The sequence below is a fragment of the Austrofundulus limnaeus genome, unplaced genomic scaffold (assembly GCF_001266775.1).
Source record: "Austrofundulus limnaeus strain Quisiro unplaced genomic scaffold, Austrofundulus_limnaeus-1.0 Scaffold97, whole genome shotgun sequence".
NCBI classification, from domain to species: Eukaryota; Metazoa; Chordata; class Actinopteri; order Cyprinodontiformes; family Rivulidae; genus Austrofundulus; species Austrofundulus limnaeus.
Window position 1 is genome coordinate 1,092,362 of NW_013952499.1, and position 12,158 is coordinate 1,104,519.

The 12,158-nt window shown below is 38.0% G+C and overlaps 1 protein-coding gene across 1 annotated transcript in view; it reads right to left on the minus strand.

The window, feature by feature from the left end:
* kirrel1b (kirre like nephrin family adhesion molecule 1b) overlaps positions 1-12,158 on the minus strand; it is a gene marked incomplete at its 5' end in the record, with an annotated part of 35,982 nt that overhangs the window by 10,643 nt on the left and 13,181 nt on the right. The window contains 6 exon segments of the mRNA XM_014013046.1: positions 3,084-3,184; positions 6,951-7,077; positions 8,316-8,443; positions 8,586-8,734; positions 9,745-9,850; positions 10,686-10,836. Of these exon segments, the coding sequence (XP_013868500.1) occupies positions 3,084-3,184; positions 6,951-7,077; positions 8,316-8,443; positions 8,586-8,734; positions 9,745-9,850; positions 10,686-10,836 (762 nt within the window).

A 12,158-nucleotide genomic window follows, 5' to 3' on the forward strand; every position in this document is an offset into this window, starting at 1 on the left:
GTATTAAAACACTTTATACAATCTGCTGTTTTTCAGAGTTTACATTCATGGTTTCATTTATTTGTTGCAACCTTTTTATACGAGCAGACGAGAAAAAGTCAATAAATTAAATGTCTAGAATGCATATTGCCCACTATCTTTCATGCCAGAGTTTTAAACCAAGATTAGACTTTTTGGTTAAACCTTGAAAATGCAAATATGAGCAATCTTATGTGGGTTCATGAGATGTCGCTCTTAAAGGGGACATATCATGCAAAATCCACTTTACACATTTTGTTGTGTATTTCAAGTCTCTAGGAGGCAGAAAAGTTAAAATTAGTCTCTTGTGGTGCTGCATATATGTCTTTATGATCTGTTTGTGTCATATTTTTCAACCCATTCAGTTTTTCTCTATTTTCTATGACATTTTCTGAACTATTTCATTTAATAAATACGTAATTAATTATTTGTACATAAAAAAGTTTCCATGCCACTATCTAGTCATAAACCCCTCTTTCATACTAGAATAGACTTGTCGGGGAGCTGGAGTGAGGCGGGGTATAAAGCCACTCATTTGAATTTAAAGAGACAGCCTCAAAACGAGTTGATCTGAGACACACCTCAGAAAAGAGGCGGGGCTTGTGGAGTTACAATAAGGAGGAATTTAGACCAAATCATTGCAGTTCCACTTTATATAGACCCCAACTCAGGGGTCTGTAACCTTTATGGTCAAAAGAGCCATTTCTGCTCCTTGGTTCACTAATAAAATGTGCCCAGAGCCACAAAACAAGCTACAACCGTGATTACCAACTGGTGGTCCATGGGCCTTTTCGAGGCATTTTTGGGAACCTTTAAGGCCAGTGGAGGAGAGATTAGAAAACTAAAAAATATGTTGTGAAATCTATTAATTATTTTTACGCATCAGGACAAATACAGAGCAAAAATACTATATAATTTATACCAAATTTCACAAAAACTAGTACTACTGAACAATTCAGACTTTTTTTTCCTAATTCTTGAATTTTGTAGTCTTCAACTTCTTTAAAGGTAATTTTGAAGGATTTGAGAGAAAGATCATAGAAAGCAAATGGATTAGTTAAGTAAACAACAGGCTAGAAAGAGCTAACATGTTTTACTTTTTGTATTAGTTGTATTGAGCATATATTTGCATACAAATTGATTTTGTTGTGATTATAAAAACAAAAACAAAATTCTGGTATGTTTGGTTTCTGAAAGTTTTGGACACGCACTTAATGAAACTTGTATTTTTTTTTAAATACCACATCCTGCCACAGATCATGTTCTTGCTTGGAGTTTATACAGTTGTATTGTTTTGACGGTTGTCTGTTTGAAAAAAAAAAAAACAACAACAACTTTTAAATATTTAAAACCCAACTGAAGTGAACTCTAAAAAGAAGAGAAAATTCCTCCCGGGTCAGAGACTATTAAAGCTTTGTTAGCTTCATTCTTTGCAGACTTTTAATAAAAACTAAAAAATAAATAAATAAATAAATAAAATGAGCCAACATTCCCTCCCATGTTGCTTCTTTACAACGGTTTGTTTAAGAACTGATTTTAAGATCTTGTGACTTTTGTGGCTCTCTGTGGCTTCTCACCTCGTCTACCTGACCTTTCCCTGACCCTGTGAGTCCGCACGGAGGCTGCGGTCCTTGGGCAAAGAACTTTATTTCGCTCCGGAGTCTCGGCTAAAGATGAGAGGTGAAAGAGCGTTTACAGTCAACGCTTCTAAATCGCAGAACGGCCTGGCTGAGGACATCAGCCCAGCCGAGCCTCTGACCTCCTTCAAATCTCTTCTTAAATCATCCTTTTGTTAGAGCTTACTCTGCTTTTGTTTGACTTTTCTGATCTTGGTTTTTACTGGAACAATCCTCTTCAGATTTAAAAYGCTTCATACTGATGCACTGCTTTTAATAGGTTTTATGTTGCTTTATTAGCTGCAGTACGAGCGCTGCGGTAACTCAGTGCTACAAACAATTATATCAWGTAAATCATTTATCATTGCTGTTATTATTTAAAGCATTTGAACTGTAGCTTTTAATTTGTTTATTAGTGCTCACTAATTAGGTTGATATAAACATTTATAGCAAAATTACGTGTGAAAATTTAGGGTTAATTATGCATCACTAAAAAAGGTTAACAAAACAACTGGATTTCCATTCTCAGCATGTTAATTGGGGATAATTATAGCATTAATTAAATTTGTTCATGATCAAAACTTTTATTTTTCATTCATTTTTTTTGTGCAAGTCCACTAGCTGTGTTTCCACTGCAAATGTGCGCAAAACTTTGTCGATATTCTGTTAATGTCGAAAAAACACAGTTGCAGTTTTGCAAAAACACCAATTTCGATACGGCCGAAATACCACCTCATCTTAGCGCAAAAACATTTTGTCGAAAAACGTAATATTTTTTCGAAATTGACGTGTTTCCATTGAGCAGATTTATTTTCGAAATTCTAATTTGCGCATTTTCAGCAGCTACTGTCATCCATTAAGAGGTGCTTCAGCAACCATTGCACCCATACTTCCCACTGCCTTATCTAAGGAGGACTCCAAGTGACATCCCTCATGGTCTTTTTACAAACTTTCTTGCAGGATTTTAGATGTAATTTTAAATCGAGATTTGATGTTGACAAAAAAAATGTCTAGCTGAAATATATATATTTTTATATCAGCTGCCCTCGTTCGTCATCCGGTGTTAATTAAAGTAAATAATCCAGCCCTGAAAGGTTTTAGCAGCAATAAAAGCTGTGATCTGTAATTTTATTTAGGATTTATCAGCTGCTCTGATCTCGGAGTCTCACAGGATTTTGAGCTCAGCGCGTCTCGTCTCCGGTTTCAAACAGACACTACGGCAGCTGTTTTCATGAGTCACACCTTCCACCGCAGCCGAGGAACAGCTTGTTCTCACATATCTGGAGAACAAAGCCCGTCTTTTAGCCCCGGATGACACGAGCTAAGGASAGAAAGTGTTTTCCAGACGGACGGACGAGGAGCTGCGATCGGGACTCCCCGTGAGGAAGATGCAATCTGWAAAGGTCAGACGACTCTGCAGCAGATTACAGCCTCCCAGGATGGACTTACAATCTTATCAGGCGGGGGGGTGCTGGCGATGTAACACTTGATCTCCCCTCTTTCACCTCTGACGGCGTACTGAACTGGATCACTGGAGATGATGGGGGGYCCTGAGGAGCAGACGGGACAAGGCAGAGACAGGATTACTAACCCATACTTCAGATGACACAGTGGGGTTTTACAACAGTTCCTGCTCCACCTAAACTGCTTCACAATTTCCTTAGTTCCACTAAAAAGAGCCTAAATAAATATACATTTAAGGGAAGCTAAATCTAAACTGCTAATATTAATCATATCAACACCCCTACAGTGTTCAGTTCCCCTCTCTATCCCCCTGCATCCTCTTAAACATGGTTTGTCAGATTTACAGTCAAAAACTCAMTTTCAACACAAATATCAAACCAAACCTAATTGTAAGTCAACACAACTCAAAATGMTTTATACATCACAGATAAGAACGTTTCTCTTWTAGAGGTGAAATTAGAGAAAATAGTTWGTTTCTGTTAAACCAGGAGGCGGAGCTACAGCTGCTGAAACCAGTCTTCAAAATTGTGTTTCTGCTAATGTAGTTATTATTTAAACCAGAGGTGCCCAAACTTTTTCCCCAAGTGGGCCAAAATYATCATCTATCCGGGGCTGCGGGCCAAATGTAGTAATAGAATACATGAAATACAAATACTTTTTAAATAAAGTACTTTATTTTTAATGATTAATCTTTCAGCCAGTGCAATGGCCCACTTTGGTTTTTAGTGAAATCTGCCATACGCTCAAGCAGCAAAGGCTCATGGGACATTTCATAAATTGATAAAATATGAGTTTTTGTGGTCTTATAACGTGGGCAAATCTACATGTGTGGTTAAATCTAATCTAAATATCTCTTGTTACTTGTATATTAAGTTTCATGTTTAATATTAATATATCAAAGATAAAGTCAGCACCATCAATGAAAACTACAGTATTTGCACTACAGTCGCTTATATATTAACAAAAATTATGTACAATAAAAATACAAATCACAAATAAAATGAAAGGTGGCAGAAAGAAGAAAAAAAKTCTTATAGTATCTGCRTCTATATTCATTTTACCAATGATAAAATGACTTTCAGTGGAAATACTGTGTTTCCACATAGTATGACAGGTTACAAACTTGTAACTATACAACTGCTGGTGGACCAAATCAAATGGCTTGGTGGGCCAAATTTGGCCCGCTGGCCCCACTTTGGGCTCCTCTGATTTAAACATTATTAGCAAAAACAAATAYTTGTATGCCTCAGATTAAAGCAAAGATGTGTTTTTGTTTTTATTTTTTATTTTTTAGTTTGCAACAAACTCAGAAAATGTTGTCTGTGACGTCCCTGCTGCAAAGGATGCTGGGAAACCTGAAAACTCAAACTGTGAGTCAGAAGATATGGTCTATTTTACCCCCCAATTTACACTACATGCGGTTCCACTCTGCTTCGCTGTGTTTCGCAGTTTGCAGTCCTTCATTTCCACCCCAATTCATACCACGTCTGCCACGGTGCAAAACAGAGGAGCTCAGAGAAGCGTGCGCAGAGAGTGTGAGATCGTACGATAAATCCACTGTTAAAAGTGGGAGTCAGAGAAAATAAACTCATTTTGTGGAAGACGGACTCAGATGAAAGTGCATCACTGTTGTCTTTTTGAAACTGATTTCAGAATAAAATCCACATGTATTGTGTGCATTCACATCTGCTGCACGCTACATGTTGCTATCCGCTTCCCAAACAGAGCTTATTTTGTGTAAAAATATATCATATATTTATTAATACAGCTGGGATTTCGACAAATTTCACATGATTTTGATGAATTATTTTGAAAATACAGATGATTTGCTTTTTCCTTTTCCTGCAAAGGATTGAATGTAATTTTGGCAAATCTGTGTTCTGCGCCTCTGTGGTTTTGTTTTCACTGCGGCGGTCGAAGTTGATCGGAGCAGAACCACACTCAGTGTAAATTGGGGGTTAAAGAGGAGACTCCAAAGGCACAAATATCCATCTTCAGATCGAGAACGACGTCACTTTGTGAGTCTGGCCTGTGAATGCTTCACATAGCTTTTCTAAGCATGACACTGAGGCTTAATTATTTTAGTATGAATGAGGTGATGTAAGTTTCATGATTTTTAGTGGTAGAGAAATTACTAAAAATATTTAAATTAAATAAAGCCTGTTAAAACATTATAAAATTAATGCTAATGCTAAACTGCTTAGCAAAACATTAGTTCCACTATTAGTGGTTTAATGGATGAGCAGAAGTAAAAGCTAAATGTTAACAAAAGACCTTARAGGTGTCACAAATGACAGATGAGATTTGAGATTTTTTTTTACTAATGAGTCAAAAACCTTAATTGGAAACTGTTGATGGTAAAGTCAACAAAAAGCCATTTTTTTGGGGGAGAAATCTCAGTAATTTGCTGCTTTTCCTCTGACGCTTTTAGCAAAGTCACAGTAAACGTGCTTGCAGTAACGCTGTCGCTCTCTGTCACATCGAATGAAGGAGCGTTAACGCGTCGACTGCGTGACAGACTCCCCCATTTTGTGACGAGGCGAGGCTAAATAAAAGTTACGGGGGGACGTAACTCCTCCGCTGCGAGGAGAGTAATTAAAAAGCAGAATTCAGTCCGACCGAGCGGCGCGGCAGCTGTGAAACCAGCAGGACAAATCGGATGCTGAGATATAAATCCAAAGAGGTTCTCCAGCAGGACCGTGTTTAACCAAGTGTCGGCTGAAGTTTGAACACAGATGCTGTCACACACTGTTAGCTGAGCCAGTGGCTTCACTCTGCTAACGTATAAATTAGCTTTACTAAGATGATCCATGACGGCTCTCAGTCGTTAAAATGGAGCAGATAGTAAATATACAGGGTTTATTTGTGTAAGCATTAAACTGAGTTTTACTGGTGAATAAATGCTTGAGTGGTCAATAAGTCACCAAGCTTTGGATTTAATGTGGAGATGTGCTAGTAAATTTTACTATATTTCATTTTTTTGCTGAGTGGTTTCTTTTTTTTTTGCAGACATAAAGAAACACTTTCTTGTAACTCTAACTCTTTGTGAAATAATTTTTAAAAGTAAATGTTATTGCTGCTTTTTCAGGGTGATTTTCAACTCAAAAATATTAAATTTAGAGCAGTTTTTGAGCTTTAATCATCAACAAAAGYTAAACTACTGTCAGAAGCATCTGGTGAGAATCAGGTGTGCACTTTATCAAACTTTTCTTATTTTTTCCACTATATAACATTCAGTTCGATTAATTCTTAACTGCACGAGACTCTGGAGTGACAACTGGTGAAGAGCACAGAAAGGACAACATGATGCAAAATGTATCCTCCAGAAATCCTTGTTTTTTTTGTTACAAATCGGGTCGAGGACAGCAAAAGACATTGCATCTGCAGAAAAACTTTGCACAAGCTTACTGTTGCACAGAAAAACTAAAAAAAAAAAAGTGGAGCAGCAATAGCTGTCAGCAAACATCGTATGATTAGCAATTGGCATCCTTCTGGCAATTTCTTGCTATAAATATAGAATAAATTGAAATTAGACAACAGTGGATGATTCAGGATCTTTACGATTTTTGCTTTTTTGCTAAAATATAAAATATATCAACCACTCCCCATTATTGAAGAAAGTCAATAGATTTTTAGAAAGTCTTTAAAACCTTAAATGCAGAGGCAAGTACATGAAAACTGATACTATCAGAGCAAGCAACACATTATGGAGATCTTTGTTTAATTATTCGTATGTTTCAGTTTGCCTTATATTCAGAGTTTTATAGCGTTTAATGAATTCTGCTCGGTCCAGTTTAGATTTCTGAGTGTCAGTAGTTGTATTAATAGGAAAGCAGGYGAATGTGAACTGACCGTTGACTGTGAGCGTAACTTCGGTCTCTCCCACTCCAATTCGAGGCACGATGGCCTTGCAGACGTACTGTCCTGCATCGGCCTGGCTCACCGACTTCAAATGCAGCTGGTTGTTGTTGCTGAGGACCTGGACATGCAAGTCAGAAAACGTACAGAAAGAAAAGGATGATGGGTTTGTGACGTGGAAAGAGAAACGTTTAGGAAGGAAAAGATGATGAAAAAGAGGAAGGAAGAAATGAAATTTCTGTTTAATTCATAAAACATGTCGATTTACTCAGCAGGCTCCGTTAGTTTTTCCTCCAGCATTTCTTTTAAACGGTTTGGCATAAATTAAAGATTTAAGAGATTCACAACCCATAGTGAGCAAATGTTTATGAAGTCTGTCAAGCTTAATTTAATTGGATAAAACCACCTGAAAAAATGAATTTTTACACAAAAATTCTACTTTTAAAAGGAGACATATGCAAAATCCACTTTTTTTCATTTGTTGTCCTTTGATTCTGCATCAGACTGGACACGTTTTCCCTTGTTGACATCATTTAAAGGGAGGTATTTCACAAAATCAACTTGTTTTTAGCATTAAATCATGTTATAATCTCATTCCCTCATCAAAAACTCTCAGTGTTGATATGACTCATTCATGCATGTTTGAGAAATCCTTTAAACTCCTGTGGTAGACATGTGAAGCTGCTTTAATGGTTGCTAGTACATAGCTCCACCTATTTGTACATAGCTCCTCCCTGGAGCCCAGACCGCAGCTGAGCTCCTCTCTGGAGCTCAGCCCACAGCCAAGCTCCAGCCCCACAGATCAACCCCACCTCAAAGCATTATTTGAAAATGTGCTGAAGTGGGGGTGTCTGAAATGGTAGGTTCATAAAGAGGCAGAGGCCAATTTCAAGGTAACTATGATGCAAAATCAAATTTATTTTTGATATATACAACATTTTCATAACAACTGAAGAGAACAGTTATTTGACTATGGTATATCATTGAACTATGTGCCTGGAAAATACATAATATTAAATTAAATTTTAAATAAAAGTTTCTGCGCAGCTATATAGTCGTAAACCCCTTTATCAAATTAGAATGGACCATTCTGGAAGTTGGAGGGGGGAGGGGTTTGAAGCGCCTCCTTTGGATTTTAAGAGACAGCCTCAAATGAGTTGATCTGAAACACACCTCAGAAAAGAGGCGGGGCTTGTGGAGTTACAATAAGGAGCAATTTAGACCAAAGCTTTGAAGTTCCACTTTATTTAGACCCCAACTGAATGTGGAAAAAAATGATTTAAAAGCATCATATGTCTCCTTTAAGACTAAATCATGTTCTGTTAAAGTAAAATATGACTTTTAGTGGTTAATTCTCACCATGCTGGAGCCTTTTTTGGTCCAAGTAAGGGTAAGAGGAGGGTTTCCAGCCCACTTGCAGTTTAGAGTGACGTCGGAGTCCACGTCCACTGTGACCGGTCTGGGCTCCACCACCAGAATCGGGCCAACTTAAAAACAAAAAAAGATGTTTAAGAAAATAAGAACCTTGATGATCAACTGACTATAAACTCTGTAATAATAGTACTAAGAAAGTAAAATTGAGGAAATGTTTTAGGGGATGATTTCAAACTAGTTGCTGTTTGTACTCACAGTGCACGTCCACCAGGATGCTGACGTTTGTGTTCCCCACCGCGTTGAACACCTGACACGACACGGGCTCGGTGAAGAACGAGTGATCCGCAGTGGTGACAAACACGCTCTCTCTGGCCCCCTCCAGCAACACGCCGCCTTTAGCCCACCTGACAGGGAACAAACACATCACAGCGCCCTTTAACATGCTTTCAAACACAAACAAATCATGGCCGTGTCTGCCTGTCAGCCGCAGATTTACACAGTAAAAGACGTGTTCGCGGGAAGATCCAAATGTCACATTTACACTATTAAACAAGAAGTTATCTGTAAATTTATGGTTTTTAAAATGCCTCCATTCTGAAACCCAAAGGGAAACTTTGTAATAAATTACAACAATTTCTGTTAACCATAAAGTACCATGCCAAATATCTAGCTGAAAATCATATCACCATATTGCACAGTCTCCATTAGATGACATTTTAATGCACACTCAATAGGCTTAGTGCCTAAGTACCTGGCAGCGGTCCCACATTAGGACCCTCTCTGATGGAGTTCCAAACCTCCAGCCTTTTCTGCAGTTTYAGTGCTTCAGAGATGTCGCTTACAATAAAAGTCAGTGTTTGACTGTGCAAATGTTCAATACTTTGCCCAATTTTGTTCTCTAAGCAGAAATTTACAATTCAGGAGCAACTCCGGCGAGTGCACGGAGCCAGAAAGGAGCAGATGAAAGGAAAACCCATCGGCATCGATCATCTGATCAGGCTGCTAATGTTGCACTGCAGGAGCAGCTAAAAAAAAAAAAATCCTCACATCCCCAACTACACTGAAAAGTGCGAGCCCGTTTACACTTTTAGGCCACGATGCGTTGGTTCTGATGGGATTTATTTTCTAAGAGAAGAAAAAAAGAACTGTTTCATTCACATTTTATCTCATCAAAAATCCAAACCAGTTTTGAAAGAAAAGAACTGAAAATATTTTTTTTGTGTAAGAACGCTTTACAGTTACTGACAGTGAAGGGCGGGGGTCTTCATTGCATCGTATCACTGTGGTGGAGTGTAAATATTCTCTGAAACAGGCTTGATCAACACGTCAATTACTGCCTCTCACTTCAGCTTGTCCTCGGGGGACACGCGTCTCTTTACATATTAGCAAACATGCGAGTCGTCGTTAATCAGACCTGAAGCCCATGATGGGAGGGTTGGCGGTAGCCTGGCAGGTGAACGTGACTCTTTCTCCCTCCAGGACAGAGCGGGGTTCGATGGAAAGGGTCACCGTTGGGGGGTCTGCACAGGAAAACACAGGTTTGGACAGAAAGTGATGAAATGAATGCATGATGTCTTTTCTGTAGCTCTATCAAAGAAACTCTTTCCTCTCTTTATAATTCTTCTGAATAATTCAAGTTCTTGTTACAGGTTGGACTCGTCTCTGAGTCAGTTCATGTATGGAGTTCCATTTGTGCCAAAAATATGTTGTTGAGCCTTTGTCCATGTTCTCATACCTTGTGTTGACACATAACGTTTTGTGTCAACACAAGGTATAAGAACATGGACAGAGGCCAATTTCAAGGCATTTAGAAGAGGAAGTGAAGAGAAGATAAGTTTATTTTCTATTTAAACATAAAACGGCATTTTAATAACAACTAAAGGTGACATAGATACTTTATTATGGTATAGTATTTAAATGTATGCCTGAGAAACACATAATATTGCCCCTTCAAAAAAAAAAGACAGAGGGAATCCCTGGTTGCTCAAAAAGCCTATACATTTATTTTACAAAAAATTAAATAAATAAGTACAAGCGTCTCTTTGACTACAATCAAATTAATTTTCTCAAGCAGAAATATATTTTCTTTATAGCTTCTGAACACAGAAAAATGGTTTCGTTCTTGTTGGGGGAAATGAAACTGCTCTGCAGTTGGTAGATAATTGGCTTCAAAATTGGAGCCAAAACACGACTGGCAGGTAACAGAAATTGAAACAATTTTAATTTAGGACTGTTGAAAATAGCTACTTTATATTCTATGCGTACAATATTTTATGTGTCTCCTGTGAAACCTGCTCGACTCCTTACAATCTCCCATCAATCTGAACAATCTGACAGAGAAGGGAGGTAACGTACGGTGGACGTTGAGAGTGACAGTGACTCGTTTGCCCATCGGGACTGCTAGATTGCTGGCCACACAGGTGAAATTGCTGCCACTGTCAGTGTCGACTGGAGTGATGGGGAGATAGCTCCTGGTCGTCACTCTCTTCCTGTCTGGCAGCACTTCCTGTTTGACAGAGAAAAATGTGATGGAAATAAAAAAGTGTTATGAAGGAACAGGATATGATCAAATGAGAGGAGAGCAAAGAGAAAGGACAAACGGTACAGRGTCGTTATGGGAATTAAATAAAACCACCTCATAGAATGAGAACAAATATATAAAGATTGTGATGTTTTCTTGGAAAGAAAGATATTTATCACAAAAACATCTTTCCTCTCCAAAACTGAACCACATTTTCATGAAAGCAGCAGTTTTAAAATCCTGCTTCTGAATCTGTCAACTAAGTGCACGCAGCTCTAACTGTGATATAAATGCCTGGTCAGTTCCACTGTAATATGAGAGCAGCATGTGATATGCWTGAGTGTGTGTGTGTGTGTGGGGTGGGGGGTAAAACTGGCTGTGAGAGATGTAAAAACATCTGTGTTTGAGTGTGTATTGCTGATTCTGTGTGCATACTAAAGCATGAGTGTGCATATGTGAGTGTGTGTCTGCTTGCAGGCATCATTTTGTGAGTGTGGGAGAAAAAAACCAGATCCTGTGGAATAAAATATGACTATACAAGGTGTCAGCATGTGTGTGTTTAAAAGAAGGTACGCTTTTTTTTGGGACTTATAAAATAAATCTTAAATATTTGCATCATTCATTTTGTGTTGGACACACAAAGTGTGGTGAGTAACTGATGTTTTTGCTTTTTAACTTCAAAGCAAACAAGAATCATAGAAGCATGAAGAAGAGATGTTACAAGAAAAAGACCATTCAGGTGTTTTTTTTGTGGTCATGAGTATAAAGAAAATAAAAAAATGTCTACATTCTTATATCTTTGTCTGAACTCCCAGCTGTTTAATACAGTGCCTGAAAAATAATCTCTTGGCCATGCATCACTATATTGTTGCCACGAGATAAATACATGGCCATGAGATAATAAATAACATAGCATGAGATAAAAAAAAATGTGTGGCTACAAGTTAAATACATGGCCATGAAATGAATAACGTGTGGCTACGAGATAAATATGTGTGGCCATAGGAAAAATAACACATAGCCATGAGATAAATATTATGTGGCTACAAGATAAAGAATGAACGGCCATTGGATAAATAATGAATGGCCATGAGATAAATAACACATGGGCACGAGATAAAAAAATGTGGCCACAAGATAAAGTGACCGCAAGATGGCACATGGCCACAGGATAAATAATGCATGGCATTAGATAACTATTATGTGGCCATAAGGTAAATAACGAATGGCCATTAGTTAAATAATGTGTGGCCATGAAAATAACATATGTGCATGAGATAAAAAACATGGCCACAAGTTAAATAAAG